Below are 26,259 nucleotides of genomic sequence, written 5' to 3' on the forward strand. Positions count from 1 at the left end.
TCCTTCAGGGGATCTCGGGTGCATGGGACTGAGCTGCAGTACTAGGCACAGCCACAACTATATGTAAGGCGCTGTGCCTGTGTAAACAATAAAAGGGACGTGATGCTGCAGCGCCGCAGCAATTTCATTTTGAAAATAGGCATGGGCCCAACCCCACAAAAATAAAAAATAATGGCCTATATTCAAGAGCTGGGAAACCCCTTTTAGAATTTATATACTGGAAAGGATCGTTGGACACCAAGTGTTCGCAAACTGAAAGGTGCACCTTTGTATTTGATAAGACACGAGGCACTAATACTGACAGATACTGACCTGGTCACAAACAATAATTCAAATAGGGACCTGGGAGAGAACGGAGCAGCAAGACTCCATCCATGAAGACAGATGCGGTGTCAATTCCACACTATTTCCAACACCTCTTCTTGTTGTTATTGCATGGAAACATTATTACAGACTTAATACTTCTCAGAGATGATGGTTTGCTACCATGTATCACGTCTTTTCAATACTCTGTGAGCTAAAGGGGAATCCTGTTTAATATATTTTTTACCATGGTCTATGACAATGGATTTCTTTCTATGCAGCTTTTTAGTCTGTTAAATGAAATGCAATCTATTGCAGCAGAATGTTAGTTGGATTAGGCAGCTATTCACTATAACAAGTACTGTGTGAGAAATGAGAGATTGATAGTAGAGAAAATCACTGCTGCACTTGATAAGCACATGTTCTAATTGAAACCTAAGGGGAATATTTATCTAGCATTTCATTGTCCTCTTACACCCCATTGTACTGCGTATAAAAGGACCTATAATGTAATATAATTCTTCTAATCATCACCTCCACACTGTCTTTCATTGTGCTCATTGAACTTGGGCTTGAAATCATATTAATTCTTACTATGCATTGCACCACTGCTGTGTCTACGTATTATGCAGTCTTGTTTGATCTCCTGTTTCTGACGCGTTTTGTTTTTCTAAAGACAGATGAACAAGCTATGCTGGAGGACTCACTTGTTGCCCTGTTTGATTTGGAGAAGGTTATGTTTTACTTTAGACACGCAGACCATGGGCCGCAAGCTGCAAGTATGTATTGTTTTATAGAACACCTGAATGGAACCAATCAGCACTCTTTTTACCATATAGGCATCAATGTGGCTGGGCTGGCATAGCAATAAAAGTTATTTTACAGCAAACCTATTGTTATACATTTTGTTAATAATCAGTAGTACATGGAATTATGTTGTAATATCTTAATACGGGAAAGTGTCATCTTTATTACCTTTCAACAGCTTGTAGTCCTCCTTTCCCTGTTTGCATGATTTCTGTAAATGTTTGGAAAGCTTCTGAGTCACCAAAAAATGTATCTACAGTAAAACAGTACATAGAAGACATGGAGGAGGGAAAGGAGGGGGATGCAGCTGCAGTATGTCTAAGGCTGCACACAGTGAGGGGATTGGAAGCAGCAGGGGGAGACATCTAATTCACTCAAAGTACACAGCCTGGCCTATTACATGACAGCAGGAAGAGACTGACCCCTCAGCAGGCATGGGAAGAGAAGATGTGCATTTACAGAAACTAGCAGAGGGAAACACAGGCTAGACAACAGGTTTCTGGCAGCACTCCATTATATATAGAACTGCAGCTGCTTATGGAGTGGTTGTAATTTTTTTTCTTGTAACAATAGGTACGCTATAATTATAGTTATTATATGGGTTGTACAGTCCCTAAAAATGTATGGCCTATCCTAAGGATAGGCCATCAAGTTCTAATCGGTCAGAGTCCAACTTCCGGGACCCCTGCCAATCCACTGTTTTGAAGGGGCCGCAACACTTAACCAAGCGCTGCTTCCCCTCATTCCGGTCACTGCTGACACCGTGAATAGCCAACATACTTGTAGCGGTGGTTCATAGTATTACAGTCTTCTCCCATTGAAGTGAGTCAAACCCTGACAAATTTGATATTGATGGCCTCTCCTGAGGATAGGACATACATTTTTAGGGACTGGGCAACCCTTTTAAAGTGCAATTCCCTTTACAACTGATACAACATCATTAGCACAGTAAATATCACGGTTAAACGGTGAGAAAATATTAAAATAATATTTTTGCAATGACATTTTTTATTTAACATTTTCGCTCCCAACATGCTTCAGCATAAAAGTTTAAAATTCACCCCGATAGGTTTTTTTTTTCTATTGTCTGCCTGCTGAGTAGTGCCTAGTGTTGGAAGGGAAGCGACAACTACTCTAAACAGAAAAGGAGTTGAACGCATTTGAGAATTTCTAGATCTGACTGCAGTTACTCTTTAATAATTAGTTTTGACCAAAAACTTATTGAGAGACATGCTAGAATATTTAGTGAGCTCAATTACCAAAGGTGGCACCATAATACATCAGCAACCAAATAAGAACAGTCAAAGGATAATCAGTCAGTTTGCGGTGACAAAATTAGCCTGGCTAAATATTATCGTCAATTAGTTATTATTGCTGGGAATTTCCCATACACCTTACTGCAATTAGATTACAGGATCAAATGTCACACAGTGTTTGTAGTCTGTACCCATGGAGACACATAGGCAGGGGCGTAACTAAGAATGACTGGGCCCCATAGCAAACTCTTGACCGGGCCCCCCCCCGGTTGCCACAAGCAGCCCCCCTTATAAATAGTGCCCATGTAGAATGTGCCATACAGCCCCCTGTAGACAGTGCTATGTAGCCCCGCCTATAGACAGTCACACCCCATTTGTAGATAGCGCCCCACCTCCCCTTGTAGATAGTGCCATACAGCCCCCCTGTAGATATCGCCATAAAGCTCCCACTGTATATAGTGCCACACAGCCCCCCTCGCTTGTATATAGCGCCACACAGCCCCCCTTAGTAGAAAGTGCAGCACAGGCCCCCCCCCCCCTTAGTAGAAAGTGCAGCACACAGACCCCTGTAGATTGCGCCACACTCAGCCTCCTGTATATAGAGCCACAGCCTTCCCCCTTGTAAATAGTTCGATACAGTTCCCCATGTGTATAGTGCCACACAGCTCCCCCTTGTGTATAGTGCCACACGGCCCCCCTTCGTGTATAGTGCCACATAGCCCCCCTTGTGTATAGTGCCACAAGGCAATGGCGCATCCGAGAAAGTTGTATCAGCCAGGGAGATGTCACTCAAACATGGAATAGTTGGTTTGGAGGCAGGACTACGTGACTCTTCAGGATAGCGGCACCGCCCCATGACTCTCTAATGAGTGATTAGCATATAGTGTGCGCCGTTTTAAAAGTGGATTTTAACCCGTTAGTGACCGGCCCATAGTGTTTCTACGTCGGTCACTAACGGGCCTTATTCCGATGCCATAGACTTTTTACGTCGCGGCATCGGAATAAGTAAACAGAGCAGGGAGCTGTCAAATCTCCCTGCTCTCAGCTGCCAGAGGTGGCTGGGGGCGTCCCTGCTCTGCAGGGTGAGATCGATATAAGTACCGATCTCACCCGTTTAACCCCTCAGAAGCGGTGCACAATAGCGAGCACTGCATCTGAGTGGTTTTGGAGAGAGGGAGGGAGCTCCCTCTCATCCAACTGACACCCGGCGATAAGATCGCCGAGTGTCTGTTTCTCCGATGGCAGCCAGGGGCCCCCAGGTCTGCCTGTGGTGAATGCCTGCTAGATCATGCCTCTGGCATGACCTAGCAGATGCCTGTCCGTTTTACACGGACAGGCATAATACACTGCAATACAGAAGTATTGCAGTGTATTATAAAAGCGATTGGACCATCGCATAGTGAAGTCCCCTAATGGGACTAGTAAAAAAGTGAAAAAAAAAGTTTACTAAAAAGTGAAGAAAAAAAAAAGTGAAAAAAAATAAATTAAAAACCCACTTTTTCCCCTTACAAATTACTTTATTTTTAACAAACAAAATAAAGTCAAAAAGTTACACATATTTGGTATCGCCGCGTCCGTAACGACCCCAACTATAAACTTATTACATCATTTGACCCGCACGGTGAACATCGTAAAAAATAAAATATGCAAAAATTGCTGTTTTCTTTGAATCCAGCCTTAAAAAAAAATTTGATAAAAAGTGATCAAAAAGTCGCATCTACTCCAAAATGGTACCGATAAAAACTACAAGTCGTCCCGCCAAAAAAAGCCCTCCTACAATTGCATCGGCGAAAAAATAAAACCGTTACGGCTCTTCAAATATGGAGACACAAAAACAAATAATTTTGAAAAAAAAGTGTTTTCACTGTGTAAAAGTAGTAAAACATACAAAAACTATATAAATTTGGTAACGTTGCAATCGCAACAACCCACTGAATAAAGTTATTGTGTTATTTATACCACACGGTAAACGGCGTAAATTTAGGACGCAAAAGAGTGTGGGGAAATTTCTGTTTTTTTTCTATTCCCCCCAAAAAAAAGTTAATAAAAGTTAATCAATAAATTCTATGTACACCAAACTGGTGCTATTAAAAAATACAACTTGTCCCGCAAAAAACAAGCTATGTCGATGCAAAAATAAAAAGTGTATAGCTCTTTGAATGAGACGATGGAAAAACGTAAAAAAATGGCTTGGTCATTAACGTCTAAAATAGGCTGGTCATTAAGGGGTTAAGGATTTTGCTGCATCTAAAAAAAACATACAAGGGAATGTTTGGAAATATTGTCAGGTCATGTATTACTGCATGGTGGCGGTTCAAGGGGTTAAAACTACCTGACAGATTCCCATTAAATATACAATGAATTGAGAACAATTCCATCTGCCCTGCAATTTTGTCATTATACATATATCCTATATAATTACAGATCCAGAACCAAGCTCTGACATATATACAGTACCACAACCAAGCTCAGTACATAAATACAGTACCCCAACCAAGATTAGTACATAAATACAACACTAGAACCAAGCTCTGTCATATATACAGCACCAGAACCAAGCTCAGTACATATATACAGCACTAGATCCAAGCTCAGTACATAAATACAGCACTAGAACCAAGCCCATACATATATACAGCACCAGAACCAACCTCAGTACATAAATAAAGCACCAGACCCAACCTCAGTACATAAATACAGCACTAGAACCAAGCTCAGTACATAAATATATCCCCAGAACCAAGCTCAGTACATATATACAGCACCAGAACAAAACTCATTACATATATATATATATATATATATATATATATATATATATATATAGGCACCAAAACCAAAATCATACGTATATACAGCACCAGAACCAAGCTTAGTACTTACATACAGCATCAGAACCAAGATTAGTACATATATACAACACCGGAACAATTACAGCTCAATTTAGTGCCACCCCTGCCGTATAGGTTTGTATGGCGTAAAACTACTGCTGGGAGATTCTGTTTCACAAAAAAAATATCATGCCACCCATCATCTCGCTGCAGATCATACAGTGACTACATTACTGATCAGAGGCAAAATAAACATTTACATTAAGTGACTCACCGGTGATGTCTGAGATTCTAGTTCTTTCCTTCTCCTTCCGGTCCAAACATCTATGATGGATTTCTCCCGGCCATGACCCATTTCTGCAGTTTTCCGCTCAGTTGTCTTCAGCTTCTCACTTTTAAAACATTTCTGCACCTATAAACGAAGTTACAATTCTCAACACCTCTAAATATAATAAAGCACCATACACTGCACCTCTAACTATATTAGTGCCATATACTGTGTCCCTGATTATAATAGTACCATACACTGTCACACACCGTGCCCCCTGTAGATAGTGCCCCCATAGTCCTCTGTAGATAGTGACCCCCCCCATAGAGCCTCTGTAGATAGTGACCTACATAGAAGCCCCTGTAGATAGTGTCCCACATACAGCCCCTGTAGATAGTGGCCACATATGGACTCCAGAGCTGCAAGGCAATAGTGCTAACTACTGAGCCACCGTGCTGCCCTACATATAGCTTCCCCTATAGACAGTGCTCCACATATAGCCCACCTCTGTAGATAGTCTCACATATAGCTCCCCCTGTATATAGTGTCCCACATATAGCCCACCCCTGTAGACAGTGACCTACATATAGCCACCCTGTTGCTAGTGCCCCACAGGTAACCCACACCTGTAGACCGCCCTCTGTAGATAGTGGCCCACATATAGACCCGACTGTATATAGTGGCCCACATCCCCACATATAGACCCCTCCTGTAGATAGTGGCCACCGTCCCCCACATATAGACCCCCCCGTATATAGTGGCCCACATATAGACCACCCCTGTATATAGTGGCCCAAATATAGACCCCCTGTATATAGTGGCCCACATCCCCACATATAGACCCCTTCTATATAGTGGCCCACATCCCCACATATAACCCCCCCTGTAGATTGTGCACCACATCCCCACATACAGACGACCCCCCCTGTAGATAGTGCCCCCACTATAGATAATGGCAATCACAGTTTTATGAGGAAAAAAACAAAAAACTTTACATACTCACATGATCCCATTTCCACGCTGTCCGCTGGCAATGCAGACATGCTCTCTTCTGAGCAGGTCTGCTGGAGCTGAATGAGCGCCGTCCAATGAAGCGCCTTTCAAGCACGGAAGCGGCGCTAGCCAATCAGCGTCATTGTAAGGCGCTGAATGGTCAGGCACGGAACATGCCCGGCCATTCAGCACTAATGCATGTATTTGGCTGTCGCTAGCACCGGAACCTCCTTCGGTGCTAGCGACGCCTACGGGCATGAGAGGGCCTGTGTCACCCGGCCTATACTTGTTGGAGGCTCGGCAGCGCAGCCCCATAGTAGCGGCGCTACCGCTGTAGCAGGCATAGCAGCTGCTACCGGCGCCCCTGGGCATATGGGGGTGGCGTGTCGGTTGGCGACACAGGCCCCCTCAAGTCACGGGCCCCGTAGCCGCTGCTATGGCTGCTACCGCGGTAGTTATGCCACTGCACATAGGTCTGCATAGGAGCTATATACACAAAACGGTAAGATATTTTTAAAAAGTTGCTTCATTTAAAATGAGAACAGAAAAAAAAGTGGTTGCAAAGCGTATATATCCATTAAAAATGTCTCACCAGTACAGGGGGCTCACTAGGAGAGACCTTATAAAAGGGTATCAATAACATGCCTTAAGAGAGAGGACGTACTGGGTGCCTATTGGGGGAAAAGGATGATTTTCATATAGTCCTCTTGCTAATCAACACTACAAAAGGCAAAAGGCAGACTAACAACATTTTTTACTTATATTCTCAGATGTTCCTATTACCTATCAGGCAGAAGGAAGCCGACAAGCTCTGAAAATGTACTTCTACATAGACAGTTATCATTTTGAGCATCTTCCACAAAGGCTGAAGAATGGAGGAGGATTTAAAATTCACCCTGTCCTATTTTCTCAAGGTGAACACTTTTTGTGTTACATTTTATTGCAAAAGGAAAAATAAGGTTCTTCTCTGCTAAAAATTGGATAATCATTTCCTGAGACCTTGTAATAATGAATTAACAAAATGCATTCCTCGGATTGAAAATATTAATCCTATTATTTTAAATAAAACATTTGCAGCACTGACAGGTAATATTTGAGGCCTACAGTTATGCAAAGGCCAAATGAGCAATCCCCCTTCACATGCCTTGTTAAATAACCATTCCCTAATATTATATAACAATTTCCTAATCTACTCCAGCTTCTGTTTCAGAAATGAAGAGGCACACTCACACTGGCACAAATCTTCCTCAGTCTATTATTACATGATATAGTTGTCTATATGGAACAGTTGTCCAGGGGCGCACGCTGGGAAACCCACCCACGTGACCAGGAATGGGAGGTCATCCCATACAATTGGACGTGGATACTATTGCCAGTGCTGGTGAGGCAGGGGAACCATCACTTCCCTTCCCCGCCATTTGTCGATCTCATGTGATGTAGGTGACGCGATTATGTAATTACGCTACCTGCGTCATTCTGCTGGAGCAGGCCTGGTCAGAAGAGACCAGACCTGCATCACTGGAGGAACATGTGGGAACAGGGAAAGGTAATGTGGCACTATCTACATCTGTGGCATTATCTACAGGGCATTGTGGCATTTTCTAAGGAGGCAGTGTGTGGCACTATGTCACTATCTACATCGTGTCATAGTGCCTTCGTGGTATGGCAGCTGGCCAACAGGGCACAGGTCAGAGTCTATAATTTATATAGGGTACCTATGGCAGCGCTGACAGTAGCAAGGCAGGCTTGGCAGGAACTAGGCAGCATGTAGATGTCAGGCGTGGAGAAGCAGGACAGGCGTGGTATACAGTACAGTATTGCTACAGCTAAGCACGGCACTAGATAAGGATACAGGTTAGAGGAACAGGAACAGGAAACACTGGGAGCAGGAAACACTAGGGGACTATTTGCAAGACAGACTAGGAATAGAACAACAAAGCTCAGGCGTGGGAGGATGGGGCTGGGACCTTCTTATAGCCCAGGGTACTCTGGACCAGTTAGCTCAATCACAAACATGCTTGCGCTCTGGCTTCTCAAGTCTGGACAGAGTTCGTGAGCGCACCCTGGTGGTCACTGTGGAACAGGACGGCCGTATGTGCAAACATCTCTTGAGAGAAGGGCATCGACTGGATGGAAGGAGTTTGTGGTCAGCGACCACGGACGTTACACATAGGCACTGTGTGGCACTATATACAGCGGGCAGTGTGTGGCACTATGGCACTATCTACACGGGGCAGTGTGTGGCACTATCTACAGGGGGCACTGTGTAGCACTATCTACAGGGGGCACTATTTAGCAATATCTACAGGGGGAACTTTGGCACTATGTACCATGGGGCACTGTGTCACTCTTTACCAGGGGGCACTGTGGCACTATCTACCAGGGGGCACTGTGGCACTATCTACCAGGGGCACAGTGGCACTATCTACCAGGGGCGCAGTGGCACTATCTACAGACGGCAGTGTGTGGCACTATCTACAGGGGGCAGTGTGTACCACTATCTACAGGGGGCAGTGGGTAGCATTGTCTACAGCAGGCACTGTGGCACTATCTACAGGGATCATTTTTCATCATCTACAGGGGGCTCTGTGTGTGTCAACATCTACACTGGTTTTGACTATATGAGTAGTGGTCAGCACATATCCATTAGCCTACCTCTTTATATTAGAGCTTGTAATATAAAAGACTAGGCCGGTGGATACATGCAGACCAATACTTGTAGCGTGAAAACCAGAGGGTAGTGGGAGCATGGCAAAAATAACTTGGTTTAAAAAGTATGCTTTTAGAAACCCCCTTTAAAAATCCTGCATTTCCCCCTGTTGTCTATCGTCCACTAGCTTACTACAGTCCATTTGCTGTCTAGCGGCTGCCATAATCTCTAGCAAGGAGATTTGAAACTACTGGTCATTGTGATCTCACTGCAGAATATACAGTTAGAAGAATATAAGGATAAGGTAATGCATTTTTCTAATAACTGTTGCAGAATGTTGCCCCAAAGTGGAAATACACTTAAAAACCAAATGCAGAATAATGCTTCGTTCACATCTGCGCCAGGGCTCCGTTCCGTCTGAACTTTCCGTCAGAACGGAGCCCTGACTGACAAAAACGGAAACCATAGGTTTCCGTTTCCGTCACCATAGAAATCAATAGCGTAGTCGACTGCGCTATTAATTCAGTTAATTCAGTTTGTGTCAGTCAGGGCTCCATTCCAACGGAAAGCTCCGGCAGAACGGAGCCCTGACGCAGATGTGAACGAAGCCTTAGTGCTCATTCAGACGAACGTGAATAACGTCCGTGTGCTGCGCAGGGAAATCACGCGCAGCACACGGACCCATTAATTTCAATGAGGCTGTTCACATATGCAGGAGTTTTCACGCAGCATGTGTCCGTTGCGTAAAACTCACTGTATGTCCTATATTGGTGGGTTTTTCACTCACCTATTGCCCATTAATGGGTGCATGAAAACCACGCACCGCACACGGATGCACATCCGTGTGCTGTGCGTGATTTATGCATCAATTCAATTGAAAATAATAATAAAAAAAGATGTGCTTTGCGAGTGCGTGAATAACGCATGCCCTCGCAAACCACACTAATGCATAACGGACCAGATTCACGTGCGTTTTCCACACGCGTGAATCTGATACGCTCGTGTGAATGTAGCCTTATTCTGCATTTGGTTTTAAATTATAGCTCCACTTTAAAACCAACTAGCCTAAAAGTGGGTCACCCCTGTAATGAGCTGTCTGTTACAATACTTCATATTGCAGGTCTAATTTTAGAGTAATAGATGTGGAACATGGTAAGTGCTGTAAAATGTACCATAGATTACATTATCATCAGTATAAGCCGTTTCTCTACTTGATACCGGAATAAGAGTGCAAATACAAGTTAATATTTAAGCTGTATATCCTTCAAGGATCAGTCCTAGATGTTATTCTATTTCTTGCTATTCCTGACCATTCTTTTTTATTGATCCCCACATTTGATGGCTTCTCACCTGTATTTTGTTAAATCAAACGGAGACCATAAAATCAGAATAGCATGAAACTGTGCAATCTTTCAAGCTACAATGGAAAAAAAATGAATACAATATCTCTTCCTATTTCAGCTCTGGAGAGTATGGACGGCTATTATTACAAGGATAATGTTTCTATTGAAGAATTTCAGGCGCAGATTAATGCAGCTTCACTTGAGAAAGTTAAACAGTACAATCAAAAACTAAGGTGAGTTCTTTAGTGACTTTCACTCATCCTCAGCCATTAAGATGTTGTGTTCTTCTGACTCCTTGATAATGAAAGATGTTTCAGCATTACTAAACGGTAAATGGAAAGCGACCCTGTCATTTAGCTGCTACATAACAGTACAATACTGTAATAAAACAGAGATAATCCAGACCTGTCACTTCTAGTAATTTGCAGAGACCTGACTTTAGTCAATCCGTGGTCGTATTAACCTTTTCTTCAACGTTCTCTGTAGAAAATATTGCCTTTTGTTAGACTGCACAAATAATCTCTGATGTAAAAGAGGAAATGTGGACTAAATTAAATATATGTGTCTTAAGAGAGCTGCAGCCCCCTTCAAAACAGCTGATCAGTAGGGGTCCCGGGTGTCGAACCCTCACCGATCAGATATTGATCCTGACGATAGGCCATCAATTTTTAGGGACTGGATAACCTTTTAAGGAATCTGTAAAACTCTATAGTAAATATGTGACCTTTTCAAGAGTTGGGAACCTCCACCCATCAGACTTTTTTTATTATTATTATTATTTCTTTTTAGCGCCATTAACTTCCAGGGCGCTGTATATATCCTGTGGATGTACCATAAAGTTCTAAAGTGGTAAAATCCACCCATCAACCTCCTGGCTCTCTTTTCCCACATTAATCCTAATATATTCTGACACAAGTATAAAAACGGAGAATCCAGCCATAAGAAATAACTGGGACATTATTGGCAATAGTACCATTCATCATGCCAACCATCTCTATAGAGGGTTCTGTCACTCATCTGTAGTCTTACACAATATTTCTAACATTGATAAAGGGAACATTGTTGATGCATGTAAAGGGTTAACCTAGCAGATGCTATTTGCTGTGAGGCTGGGTTCACACGACCATGTTACGTCCGTAATGTACGGAACGTAATTCGGCCGGAAGACCCGGACCGAACACAGTGCAGGGAGCCGGGCTCCTAGCATCATAGTGATGTACGATGCTAGGAGTCCCTGCCTCTGCGTGGAACTACTGTCCCGTACTGTAATCATGATTACAGTACGGGACAGTTGTCCTGCAGCGAGGCAAGGACTCCTAGCATCGTACATCACTATGATGCTAGGAGCCCGGCTCCCTGCACTGTGTTCGGTCCGGGTCTTCCGGCCGAATTACGTTCCGTACATTACGGACGTAACATGGTCGTGTGAACCCAGCCTAATATATCAACCATACATCTAATAGCAGGTGTACTTAAAGGGGTCGATGGACGGTGTCTGGTATTGCAGCTCATTCCCATTTTACCACTTTCTGCCCTGCGCTCTATATTTACAGCAGGAGGTCGTTTTCATGAACTGCCACATGTACGGCGGTTGTGTAGCGCAGGCCCACACCATTAGCAGTGGGTGTCAGCTGTAACATACAGCTGAAACTCTACTGCAACGGCTGAAATCAGAGCTAGCTTCAATCCTGGACGTCTAATACCTTAGATGCCGCAATCAATAGTGACCATGGCATCTAAAGAGTTTGACAGAGAAAGGGGGCTCTGCTGGGTGCCGATGGGTTTCTATGAATCCGGGGGCCTAGCAATGGGCACCAGGTCTGCTAGCACTGTCATTTAGGATGACTGTCAGTAGAATCCTGACAGGCAACTATAATACAATAGAACCTATCCATAGGGTATGTACATACATCTTTTTACATAGACATATTCATTTTCCCCACGTAACACGACTGTGCTCCTTATAAATATTGTACCAAAAAAGAGTGCATGGAGTCCTTAAGTCAGAATATAAAACATGTACTTTATTTGACAAAATCTAAAAAATTATCACATGAACTATTTAAAAATGAAACACCACAGATGACAGACAAAAAGACCGCCAAAACATGAGACAATTACTCATAAGAATTCACATAACCATTATGTATCAACATATTCATTGGTGTGCAGTATCATAAAGAAAGTGCATAGTGCAACATAATTGCTTGAACCATAGGTGTATCTGTTTCTAAAGGTATAAGAAATGTTCTATTATCAGCCTCAATATAAGGGCAAATAGAGACCCCCCTACCACTATTCCATTTTAGTAAAGTGCTAAGTGAAAACAATGAACAACCTGAACAGAGGTGGACTACTGACCCATGATGCTGTGTCTCAAGAAAGGTCGCCATTTCTGATAATAGAACATTTCTCATACCTTTAGAAACAGATACACCTATGGTTCAAGCAATTATGTTGCACTATGCACTTTCTTTATGATACTGCACACCAATGAATATGTTGATACATAATGGTTATGTGAATTCTTATGAGTAATTGTCTCATGTTTTGGCGGTCTTTTTGTCTGTCATCTGTGGTGTTTCATTTTTAAATAGTTCATGTGATAATTTTTTAGATTTTGTCAAATAAAGTACATGTTTTATATTCTGACTTAAAGACTCCATGCACTCTTTTTTGGTACAAAAACTATAATACAATGCACTACATAAGTATCGCAAACTCAAGCCCCCTTTTGGGACTAATAAATATTGTAAAAAAAAAAAAAAAGTAGGAAGAAAGTGCAAAATGCTTTATTTATGGATTTTTTAAAAAAAACAATACAAAGTTGGTATCGCTGCATTTGTAAAAACCCGTGTTATAATATTATGACGTCATTTATCCCTTGCGGTGAACACCGTAAAAAAATTAAAATTGTATTAGTCTTTAAATGCGGCAATACAAAAACATTTTGTTTTTTTTTACAAAAAAAATTGTTTTTGTTGTGCAGAAGCATTAAAACATAAAAAATATATAAATTTAGTAACGCCATAATCGTACTAACCCGCAGAATAAAGTAAACATGTCATGGTGAGCGTGGTAAAAACACACAAAAAAAAAGCAATGTCAGAATTGCTGTTTTTTCCACCCCTTTTAAAAATGTTTTATAAAAGTAATACAATACGCAATCCAAAATGGTGACATAAAATTTTTTAATTAATTCCGCATGTGCACATACAGCTATCTGGATGGAAAAATAAAAATGTCTTGGCATGCAATGATGAAAAAACAAAAAAAAAAAATCGTTGTGGGCTAGAAGGCCAAAATACGCCGCAGCATTAAAGGCCAAAGTTGGCCACGGGGGAGAAATACCTTAAAATGTTAAAAGACCCATTATTAACCTGTTAAATCCAGCACAGCCCCGACAATTTTCCCCACCGGTTTTTCGTTTATTGGGTTGCAGCAATGACGTCCCTGTTAACCCATGTGACCATTGCAGCCAATCGCTGGCCTCAGAGGTGTAAGGCACAAGACTACTGAGGCCGGAGATTGGATTCAGCAGTCACATAGGTCTATAGGCATGTCATTGCTTCAGCACATAAAATTAAGACCGGCGGGGACCACCGGAGCAGCAGCGCTAGAATTTAACAAGTGAGTAATGAGACTTTTGATTTTTTTATTTTTTTTTAAATATCCTTTTTATTGTCAGTTTTCACATTTTCTTACAAACATTTCACGTAAGAGTTACATCATGAGTGCGCAGCACTCAACTGTCATGGGATTAACTTTTAAATTAAATTCAACATAACATATAAACACACCAACATAGAAACATGGCATAATTGTCGATCTTCAGATGGACCAAACAAACATGACTCCCCCAACTCCAACACCACCTAGATCATCAATGAGTTTCCACTCATCCTTTCTCCCCCAGCTGGTTCACAGTTGCATCCTCCCTAAAACGCCTGCCAAGAGCTGCGTGCAGTACCACTTTGTGTACTGGAAAGGCCTAACAATTTCCGCTATTTCGGCTGTTGTACATTGCGTTTCTATAAATACTTGCCACTTATCAAATAGCTTCTTGGTTCCCGTTTCCTTCCGCCTTTCCACCTCCACCCTCTCAAGAACCAATAACTGTTTCAGCCGTGACACAATCAATTCTAACCCCGGCGTGTCTGCCTCTAACCAGTGACTCAGGAGGCATCTCAAAGCTACCAGTAAAATCGTGTGCACCAACACGGGAGGTGATCTTACTCCTCGAGCACCCTCTTCCTCTGGCGGCCGCGCCTGATGGAATAGTAGCGCTTGAGGCGTCATTGGGAGATTCGTTTTCCAATGGTCCTTAATATATTTCTGTACCATCCCCCAAAATCGTTTCGTATGTACACACCCCCACACTCCATGCCACAAATTCGTCAGTGGTGTATTGCACTTGGGACAACTTGTAATGCGATCAGGGATAGATTGTGAGGGCAAGATATTAAAGCCATATATAGCTGTATGCATCAACTTGAAATAGGTTTCCCTCCAGCTCTCATTTATCACACTCTTCCGTACCGTCTCCCAACCCCCCAGTATGGTCTCTCCTATATCTGGATCCTGAGTCCACCGTTCCCAGCTTTTAAAACTAATCCTTAATTGCGGACGAACAAAACCCTCTCTCAATGCTCTATACATTCCTGAAATGGTCGCCCGCCCAGTTGTTGGACCTATGACCTCATCCAGAGTGTGCGTAGTAGCTTCCTTACTCAAATCCCTGAGCCTGGAGGTACAAAATGTTCGTACCTAAAGTACTTGCAAAAAATTGACTCTCTCTACTATGTGTCTGAGCTTAGCGGTGATTTCCTCCCCAGTTAACCACCTCTTTTCCTCTGTATGCATAAGATCCCCTGCGCTACCAATGCCTACCCTCCCCCATGAGGCAATTCCGTCCCCCTTGTCCATTCCCGGTAAAAACTCCGGATGACCGCTCAACAGCATATACTTCGATACCAGGTGGGGTAACCCAAAATGCTTACGTACCCCTTTCCAAGCTAGAACTGTATCTCTCAATACAATGGAGGTTTTGAGACGGCACGGAAGAGAAGCGATTCTACAATGTAACAAAGCTTTCAGGTTCCAAGGTGAAGCATACTCCCCTTCCAGATCTAAATTGGAATAATTGCTTGTTTCATGAAGCCAATCTACTACATGACGCATAAGACAGACCACGTTATAACCCCTGACATTCGGAAAGTTAACACCCCCTTCTTGTTTACCCATCATGAACTTGGTGAGTGCTATGCGCAGCCTTTTTCCTGCCCATATAAATTTAGTGAATGAAGCCGTCAATTTCGAGACATCCACATGCTTCAATAAGAGAGGTAGCGTTTGAAAGGGGTATAGCAATCTAGGAAAACTAACCATCTTGATCAGATGACATCTTCCCAACAACGGCAATTGGCCCCATCTAGTGAGTTCCACTTGTATTTTTTTAATTAACGGGGGATAATTTAAGCCATACAGAGTGTCTGGTACCCTCCCTATTTTGATACCCAGATAGGTAATGCAGTGTTCCACCGGTGATATCCCGCAACCCAAGGATTGCCAAAAGGTCTTTGGCAATGGCCTTCCCAACTCCAGCAGTTCGCTCTTAGCTATATTGACTTTGTATCCCGAGCATTGCCCAAATTCCTGCAAAAATTTAAAAACCTTCCCTAAATGCTCCTGAGGGTTTGACATAAAAAGTATGACATCATCAGCGAACAGGGCTAATTTCACTGCACAAGATCCCACTTGAATGCCTCTGAACATATCCGATTCCTCCAAGAATCTGGCCATAGGTTCCAATGCTAGATTGAATAGCAGGGGCGACAAGGGGCAACCCTGTCGTGTTCCTTTATGTAATTGGAAGGGATCTGTTGATTTTTTTTTTTATTTTTTTTATGCCATTTCCTCCCTTCAGCCAATTTTTTTTCCCGATCTCAGTGTTAACGGAATTGGGATAAGCTCCAATAGCAGACACAACCCATGGACAAGAGTGGCGCTGTTTCTGTAAAAGGCAGACCTTTTTTCTAATCCCAGACAACCCCTTTAATGTTTCTTGACGTTCAACTATTTCACAAATTTTTAGTTATTATACTTTAGTAATATAGAACATTTAGCATAAAACAATGGGCACTAGTGAAGTTTTCGATTTTTGTTAGAGTGATCCCAATGGGCTACAAGCTCCTAGAATAGGTTGTGGTTAACCTTCTGGTAAAGAGTAAACATGAATGATTAATGAGAGCTGAACATAGTGCAAACGTTTCGAACAAAATGCATAAGACTACAAGAGGAGAGCTGTTCCCCAGTGACTCTGAAGTGACGCCGGCTTCTTTACTCTAAAAAAGGGCCCATGAGAACCTCTAAATGCATGTCAAGGATGCTGCTCTTCCAAATAGCTAAACATTCTTCAGGCAAGTGAACGTCTTCAGAGTTTGTGAGAAACAATGAAAATGATTCTTTTAAATTAAAAGCCAAAGTGGAAGAAATCTTTACAATTAATTTACTTATTACTCCTGAAAGTAATCCCTTTAATGCACTCAGAATGAAATTATAAAATCCATGTATTCACTTTGTCTTGATAAAATGCCAGTGAGAGCAGTAAATAGATAAGGGACATTTATGTATTTATACATAGCATAGAGAATTTATGACGTCCAGAATATATCAGAGATCTGTCCTGGTTAAGATTTATAGCTCTTCTTAGAGAATGTTTCTAGGCTCCACCATTAAAGTCACATATATAGAAAAATTCAAGAATATTGTCGGTATCACAGAATCTAACCTCGTTCACATTCTGATGTTTCCAGCAATATCTAAATAATTAAAAGCTATGTACACATTTGAAATCGTTTTGGTTGTTGTTGTTTTTTTTTCATAAAAATGTGTATAAGTGTGTTTGGTGCAACTTTCTAAATACTTGTTATTAAAAATAATTTTTACTTTTTGAGATACAGCTGCTTTGTATTCTGTATACAGAGCAGCTGTATCTAGCGCTGAAACCTGTATCTGCCAGGTCAGCGCCACTGACGAGTTCAGTGTCAGTGGGTCCTGCATGTCTCTGACACGCAGGATCGAGCTGTTACCAGTCACATTTAAGTTCGATGTATCGATAAAAGGTTGATCCTGACCGTCTTCACTGAACCCGTCAGTCCCGCAGACCTGACGAATTTAGGTCTCAGCGCACAATACAGCTGCTCTGTATACAGATTACAAAGCAGCTGTATCTCAAAAAGTAAAAATTATTTTTAATAAACAGTATTTAGAAAGTTGCACAACACACACTAATAGACATTTATATAAAAAAAAAACGAAAACACTTTTTCAAAGATGTACATAGAATTTAATGTTACATTTGTGAATTGGGCTATGGGCTACAAACTCTGACTATGTACCATATTTTTCATTGGTGCATATAAGCGGGTACCTGTACAGGTGCAACTAACAGGATATCATGGACAATACTCACTAGCTGCTGAAGGTGGACAAAGTAGAGTTGAACCCCATTCCAAGTTTTGCTACTGACCCTGGCCCTATGGTTACTTGTTAGGCCCCAGCCTTGGTATTATTTTCAGGTTTTGATTCAAAGGTTTCTAACTATTCTCAGTCTAGTCACAAATCACAATTATTCCGCATTGTACTTAGTCCAAAGTATTATGTAATTGTGTGGATTCTTTGAAAAAGGAAAAGAATATATATATATATATATATATATATATATATATATATATATATATATATAGGTGTTGCTGTTTAGTAACTATAGTCAGGTTGTATGAGGTTTTTATCTACACCAGTACATAAAGTTTCTTGTTCTCAATGACACCCAGGCCTCAATCTTAGCAGAGGCAGAAAGAACTGATAACAGGCCAGGACTGAGAATTTGATAACGCTAGTATTTGGACGCTGGTCATATTATATATAAAACTTTTTAGGTTTCTAGTTTTTCTGCTTACAGTTGTTTAGAGGGTCTGTTTAGATACTGGAACTGGTAGTGAGTTGTGCAAGAAAAATCCTTTCTAAGGCTTCGTTCACATGTGCGTCAGGGCTCCTTTCAGGCGTTCCATTGGAGCTTTCCATCAGAACGGAACCCTGGCTGAAACATACGGAAACCATAGGTTTCTATCGCTGTTGATTTCAATGGTGACGGATCTGGTGCAAATGGTCTCCGTTGTGCAAGGGCTCCGTCATTTTGACGGAAGCAATACCATAGTCTACTACGCTATTCATTCCGTCAAAACAACGGAACCCTTACAAAACGGAGACAAACAGAAACCATTTGCACCGGATCCGTCACCATTGAAATCAATGGTGAATCATACCTATGGTTTCCGTTTGTTTCAGTCAGGGTTCCGTTCTGATGGAAAGCTCCGATGGAACGTCAGAACGGAGCCCTGACCCCAGATGTAAACGAAGCCTTAAGCACAACACCACAAATCAGCACAAAAGTGCATATATTGGCATTAAACAATGGGCAAGGATCAGTGGTCTAGAAAAAGGGCAACATTGGTCATGATGTGGTACACTCATAGTCAGGATAATATAATCTATTACATTGTTCATATTGCAGAAAATCTCTTTTTATGTGAAATATGTCCCCTTCCCAACAAGTGTTTTGGAACACTGTTCATGTTGGCCCAAATTGTCCACTGTATGGGCATCTTGTGAGGGCTCATACCTGGTAAGACCATCTCTATTCATAAGTTTTCTGTTATTATGGCTTTAAATATTATCTTAGTAAAAGTAACCACCAGCCATCATTTATTAAAAATACATACATTGTACCATGTTACAATTATGTATATTTATGCAATGATATCAACAAAAAAATATGTATAATAAAGATAAAACTCCTGATGGTCAATTGACTTTCATATATGAGTGGTGTAGCTGCTGTAACTACTATCTATCTATCTATCTATCTATCTATCTATCTATCTATCTATCTATCTATCTATCTATCTATCTATCTATCTTCACTGTCTTTCTGGTGAGCTTGTGCTTATACATAGCAGCCAATCTGAACAGGCAGAGATGCAGAGTCAAGCGAAGGGTAGTGGTCTAGGGTCAAGATGGAGCAATAATCTGAGTTTGACATGAGGCTGGGGATGATTTGCGACTCATATCATCTACAGTGAGCACTGTATGATATATCATTGAACATATCTGTGCCCTAATGGAGCAGAGCTAAAAAGAAGCCAAGCTGCTAACACTTAAAGAGGCTATGTCACCAGATTTTGCAACCCCTATCTGCTATTGCAGCAGATAGGCGCTGCAATGTAGATTACAGTAACGTTTTTATTTTTTAAAAACGAGCATTTTTGGCCAAGTTATGACCATTTTTGTATTTATGCAAATAAGGCTTGCAAAAGTACAACTGGGCGTGTTTACAGTAAAAGTACAACTGGGCGTGTATTATGTGCGTACATCGGGGCGTTTTTACTTCTTTTACTAGGTGGGCGTTAGGAATGGGAGTGTATGATGCTGAAGAATCAGCATCATCCACTTCTGTTCGTTAACACCCAGTTTCTGGCAGTGCAGACACACAGCGTGTTCTCGAGAGATCACGCTGTGTCGTCACTCACTTCCTGCCCCAGGTCCTGCATCGTGTCGGCCACATCGGCACCAGAGGCTACAGTTGATTCTGCAGCAGCATCAGCGAAGTGAGTGACGACACAGCGTGATCTCTCGAGAACACGCTACATCGACTTACCTGCAAACGCCGATGCTGCTGCAGAATCAACTGTAGCCTCTGGTGCCGATGTGTCCTCGCTCGTCCGACACGATGCAGGACCTGGGGCAGGAAGTGAGTGACGACACAGCGTGATCTCTCGAGAACACGCTGTGTCTGCACTGCCAGAAGCTGGGTGTTAACGAAGAGAAGTGGATGATACTTCTCGTCAGAACGCCCAGCTAGTAAAAGAAGTAAACACGCCCAGATGTAACACACATAATACACGCCCAGTTGAACTTTTACTTTAAACATGCCCAGTTGGACTTTAGCAAGCCTCATTTGCATAAATACAAAAATGGTCATAACTTGGCCAAAAATGCTCGTTTTTAAAAAATAAAAACGTTACTCTTATCTACATTGCAGCGCCGATCTGCTGCAATAGCAGATAGGGGTTGCAAAATCTGGTGACAGAGCCTCTTTAAAGGGGTTTTCCCCACGAAGGACATTTATGACATATCCACAGGATATGTCATAAATGTCAGATAGATTTGGGTCCCACCTCTAGGACCCGCACCTATCTCTAGAACGGGGCCTCCTAAACCTCATTCTAGCTTTTGGTGCTAATGCTGTCTCCCGGCCACTTCCTGACTTTATGGTCGGGACATGGTCGGGAGTTACGGAAATAGCGTAGCTTGCTGAGCTACGCCGTTTTCGTAACTCCTATACTAGTGAATGGCAGTTACAGAAGCAGCTTAGCATGCGAGCTACGCTGTTTCCTTAATTACCATTCAGTTCTATGAGACTTATGGAAACAGCGTAGCTCAGCGAGTTATGCTGTTTGCGTACTTCCCGTCCATAAAGTCAGGCAGTGGACGGGAGACAGCATTAGCACCAAAAGCTAGAACAGGGTTTAGGGGGCCCCGTTCTAGAAATGGGTGCAGGTCCCAGAAGTGGGAGCCGCATCTATCTGACATATCCTGTGGATATGTTATAAATGTCCTTTATGGGAAACCCCTTTAAAGAGTTTTTCCATCATAGAAAGTGTGCACATATAACTAGGATATGCCATCACTTTCTGATCAGTGGGATCCTGACTGCCAAGACAGCCTCTGATTCTGGGAATGAAGAGACCACAGTGCTGGTTTAGAACTGTGACCTGTTCCCGTTTTTTATTGCACATCGGAGCTACCGGTCAACCGCTGTGCAAGGAACTGCAGCAGTTCCACATTCAAGCTGTAATTTCCTGCACATTTGTTGGCCGGGAGCGCCGCTGCGTAGGTAAGAGAAAAACATTGAAGGGGCCGCAGCACTAAAACACTGCTGCAGCTCCTTTATTCTTAGGATCAGTAGGGTTTCCCGCAGTCTTAGCGATATGCCATCACTATCCGTGTTGGGAATAACCTTTTAAGTAAATAAGTAGCAAGTATGCATTTCTCAAGGGTAATGTCTTACATATCATTTTAAGATTAACTGTACTCCTTATATAAGCAACAAATGCATACAACATATTTAACACTTATAATATAGGCTTTTTGTCAACTTTATTTCAAAACCATAAAAAAATTAAGCTACTGAAACAAGTGGAATACTTTAACAGACAACGGACCACTGACTATATTTATAGCTACTTTAAGCTATTCTATTGTTTTACTATTATAAAAACACTTGAGGACCTGGTTCCTATTCACAAGTCGATATTGGCATGAAGCCAGCATTTCCATTAGGAATTTCTCATAAAATGTGATTAACCAGTAGCATAAACTTCTTGTAATTAAGTGAAGTGCCCAGAAATGTATTCTTTGTCCATGGTTTATCCTATTGTAAAATATCTGATACAGTGTGCAAGGAATGAATTTCTTGGTTGAAGAATACACTGACACTATGGAATAGTTTTGTTTGCTTCCATTTATTGCTGAAATGCATATTACTATAGGGATGTCAGTGGACGCATGTGCTCATCTGGATACGCAGTCAACACCTTGAAATTTTTGTCATGTTCGCCAAATTCCTGAACAAATTTTGCAGTGTGGCAGGGCGCATTACCCTGCTAAAAGAGGCCACTGCCATTAGGGAATACCCTTGACAAGTGTATTTGCATCTCCAAGAATGTTTAGGTAGTTGGGAAGTGTAAAAGTAACATCCATATGAATGGCAGGACCAAGGTTTCCCAGCAGAACATTGCCCAGAGCATCACACTGCCTCTGCCAGCTTGTCTTCTTCCCATAGTGCATCCTCGTGCCATCTCTTTCCCAGGTAAGCGACACATATGCACCCACCCATCCACATGATGTAAAAGAAAACTTGATTCACCAGGACACCTTCTTCCATTGCTCCATGGTACAGATATGATGCTCACGTGCCCATTGCAGGTGTTTTTATCGGTGGACCAGGATCAGTGTGGGCTCTGTGATCAGTTTTCCCCAAACGTAATAAGCTGTGATTCACTGTGTATTCTGACACCTTTCTATCATAGTCAGCATGAACTTTTTCAGTAATTTATGCTACTGTACCTTTTTCGTGGGATCGGACCAGACGGGATCATCTTTGCTTCTCACGCGTATCAGTGAGCTTGGCCACCCATGTTCCTGTGACCAGTTCTCCATCCTTGGACCACTTTTGGTATGTACCAACCACTGCATACTGCGCACACTCCACAAGACCTGCTGATTCTCGCACTTGCCCATTTTTTCTGCTTCCAACACATCAACTTCAAGAACTGACTATTCACTTGCTGCCTAATATATTCCATCCCTTGTAGAGAGATAATCAATGATGTTCACTTCACCAGCCAGTGGTTTTAATGTTATGGCTGAACAGTTTATATATGAGAACATCACATTGGTTAAACCTGTGATCTTCAGACCACCACTGATATCCAGAACAAAAGGGCTCTCAAACCCTTTTAGAATGGCTCGGTAAAATCCGACATAATAAGCTAAGCAAGCAGCCATTTAAAACAAAGAAAGCTATACAAAAAGAAGTTGATGCCCTGAATTTTTAGGGGGTATCTACAAGAATATATATAGTAAACTTAGTATAAACGCACTGCTTCTACTGTGCATGCACCAGGCAGGGAATTCAGTGCATGCGCAATAGAAGCTAAATCACAGCGGCGCTAAGATGCATCCACTGCGCATGCACCAAACCAGGGATTACTACATGCGCAGTAGAAACCAACGGACGAAAGCGTGCATAGAGAAATGGACGTGTGGGTTATGTGACCCCAAGGACATGATGTCGCATGGACAAAAAGTGATGCATTACCAGTAGAGAAAGCACTGTTTATGGGGGAACAGTTTGTTCAGACATTGCGGATTTCACAGCAGACTTGCCACAGATTTCAGCCTTTGCAGTGCAAAGACTGAAAATCCGCTTCTTCTCCGCTGGCGGCCATGCATGCTGCGGAATGAAAATTCTGCAGTGCAGCCTATTTTCCGCAATGACATTTTCCACACTAAGTTACCTAAAAAGTCAGAGAAAGTAATGATAAAAAAGTCTGGTCTGGATTTCCACTGCGGACTGTCCACAGCGGAATTCCACCACGTCTGAATGTGCCCTTAATAGTTTTTTTTCATCAATTGACAAAGTGCAAAGTGAATGAACAGAAGAGAAATTTAAATCAAATCAATATTTGGTGTGACCACACTTTGCCTTATGCTGAAAACATAATACCCCATTAGGTTACACATTCTTTGAAGCCAATGGTTCTACCGTGCAATGGGGTCAGTTTTGATCGACTTCTTGAGTGTGCAAATCTCATGAGTTACATCTCAGCTGCATTTGGGGAGTTATAGGAAAACTAGTGCAAATGAAAACTAAAGTTGTTGTCTGTAGCGACCAATCAGATTCTAGCCCCTTACTTTTTACAGCTCCTTTTCTAAACAAAAGTAGCAACCCGAATAATTGCTCATAGAAACCTCCCAGCATTTCCATCCACATTATTATGGACAGTCCAGTGGCACTCAAGGTTACCTGCTTCCCATAGCATGAGACTATGTATTCCACATGCAATCACCTATGAGACCCTATAATATCTGAAGGATCTTATTTATTGACTATGGCAAACCACCTGTTTAGAGGGATGCTTAAAAAAACTTTTTAAAGGAGCTCTTAGGTCAAAATTGATACACTGTGTAAGCCGGCGACAGGTGCCGCTCCTGCTGGCGGTCCTTGCTGCCAGGTTGCTGACCTCTGCTGCTCGAGTCCAGGTCCTTCTGAGTGTCGGCATTCCGTGACCACCAGCATGTTGCCTCTCCCTGGTGGGCACAGATGCTGATGGGACTCTGCTCCCTGCTGGAGTGTTCTGTCTCCTCCTATCCCTCTTGTTGTGGCTAGTTCGGTTTCCTATAGGGTGCACGCGTGCTCCATTGCAGATTTTTAAACGGCCAGGCACACTCAAATTTCTCCCCAACCAATCCACTTTCACTGGTCAGCTGACGCCTGACCAAGCTTAGTCAACTTAGTTTGTTCCTGCGATGGTTCCAACCGGCATCCTGCTAAATGCCCGTATTCTGCTACCAGTCCATAACCTGGTACTAGTCCTTATCCTGCTACCTGTTACCAATTTGTATCCTGCTGCCTGATATGAGCCTGTGGCCTACTACCTGTTGCCAACCTGTGTACTACTACAAGCCCGAGATCCACTACCAGCTATGAACCTGTAATCCAAGACCTGAAACTGTGCCTGACCCTACAGTGTACTTCACCTTCACCTCCTGGTCCATTGGGCCAGCTACTACTCACACCAGGACCACCTGAGGAGGTAGCAACCTTGATGTCTCCGTCCAGCGAAGTCCAGATCCCCATACGGGGGTTAAAGAGTAAATACCAGGGATGTTACTTAGACAATGCCCCTAGAGGTGGCATAAAGTCAAACTACTTGAGTAACACAGTGGGCCCACAATCCGCTAGTTATTACACACTGTGTTATGCCAATTATAGGGCATGACACAAGGATTCACTCTGGTGTTATTTAATGCCTGTGTTATGCGCCACCCCCTTAAGCCCTGCACTAGGCTTAACACAGTGAGTATAAGTGTTGCCTGGAGTGTCCCTTTAAACTAATTAAAATGCAACGTGTTTAAATATTTTATTGCTATTTTAATTGAATACTATGTTTTTTATTATAACATTGTAACTTTTTGTGCATATTTTGTTTGTATTAGCCTGACACATAGTTACATAGTTATTACGGTTGAAAAAATACACATGTCCATCAAGTTCAACCAAGGAATGGAAAAGGGAAGGGAAAAATCCTTACACATTACAGTTCTCACAGTACACGACCGTAAAAACACCCGTTATTACGGGTCGTAATTACAACCCGCAATAACGGGCCCATAGACTTCTGTTGGCCACGGGTACCTTCCCGTTTTCTCACGGGAAGGTGCCCGTGCCGTTAAAAAGATAGAACATGTTCTATTTTTTTATTTTACGGGCCGTGCTACTATACTTTTTAATCGGAAAAATGGCCGGTTGCTCGTGGCCGGCCGTGCTCGTAATTACGAGTCGTAATTACGAGCACGGTCGTGTGCATGAGGGCAAAGGCCCCATGCACATTCTGTAAAAACGCCCGTAATTACGAGCCGTAATTACGGCCTGTAATTACGGGCCCATAGACTTCTATTGGCCACGGGTACCTTCCCGTATGCTTACGATAAGGTGCCCGTGCCGTTGAAAAATATAGAATATATCCTATTTTAGGCCGTAATAACGGCACGAGCAGGCCCATAGAAGTCTATGGGGCTCCCGTAATTACGGGTGGCTACGTGTGTGCACCCGTAATTATGGGAGCGTTGCTAGGCGATGTCAGGGGATAGTCACTGTCCAGGGTGCTGAAAGAGTTAACTCATCGGCAGTAACTCTCCACACCCGTGACAGTGACTACTGCTGGCGTTAATAGTATTAAAAGTTAACTTACCCAGAACTCTTCTTCTTCCTCCAGTCCGTCCTCCCGGGATGACGTTTTATCCCATGTGACCGCTGCAGCCAATCACTGGCTGCAGTGGTCACATGCACTGCCGCGTCATCCAGGGAGGTCGGACTGGATGTCAAGAGAGGGACGCGTCACCTAGACAACGTCCGGATAAGTATGAATTTCTTTTACTTTTACTGCGGAAAGGGCTGTCC

The 26,259-nt window shown here is 42.5% G+C and overlaps 1 protein-coding gene across 2 annotated transcripts in view; it reads left to right on the forward strand.

Annotated features, from left to right (window-relative positions):
- Positions 1-26,259, forward strand: part of PREX2 (phosphatidylinositol-3,4,5-trisphosphate dependent Rac exchange factor 2) — a 340,136-nt gene that overhangs the window by 238,807 nt on the left and 75,070 nt on the right. For both annotated transcript variants that reach the window (XM_075826126.1, XM_075826128.1), the window contains exons 33-35: positions 980-1,082; positions 7,229-7,372; positions 10,570-10,684. In XM_075826126.1, coding sequence (XP_075682241.1) covers positions 980-1,082; positions 7,229-7,372; positions 10,570-10,684 — 362 coding nt within the window. The remainder of the gene's footprint in view (positions 1-979; positions 1,083-7,228; positions 7,373-10,569; positions 10,685-26,259) is intronic.

Source organism: Rhinoderma darwinii, chromosome 5 (assembly GCF_050947455.1).
Source record: "Rhinoderma darwinii isolate aRhiDar2 chromosome 5, aRhiDar2.hap1, whole genome shotgun sequence".
NCBI classification, from domain to species: Eukaryota; Metazoa; Chordata; class Amphibia; order Anura; family Rhinodermatidae; genus Rhinoderma; species Rhinoderma darwinii.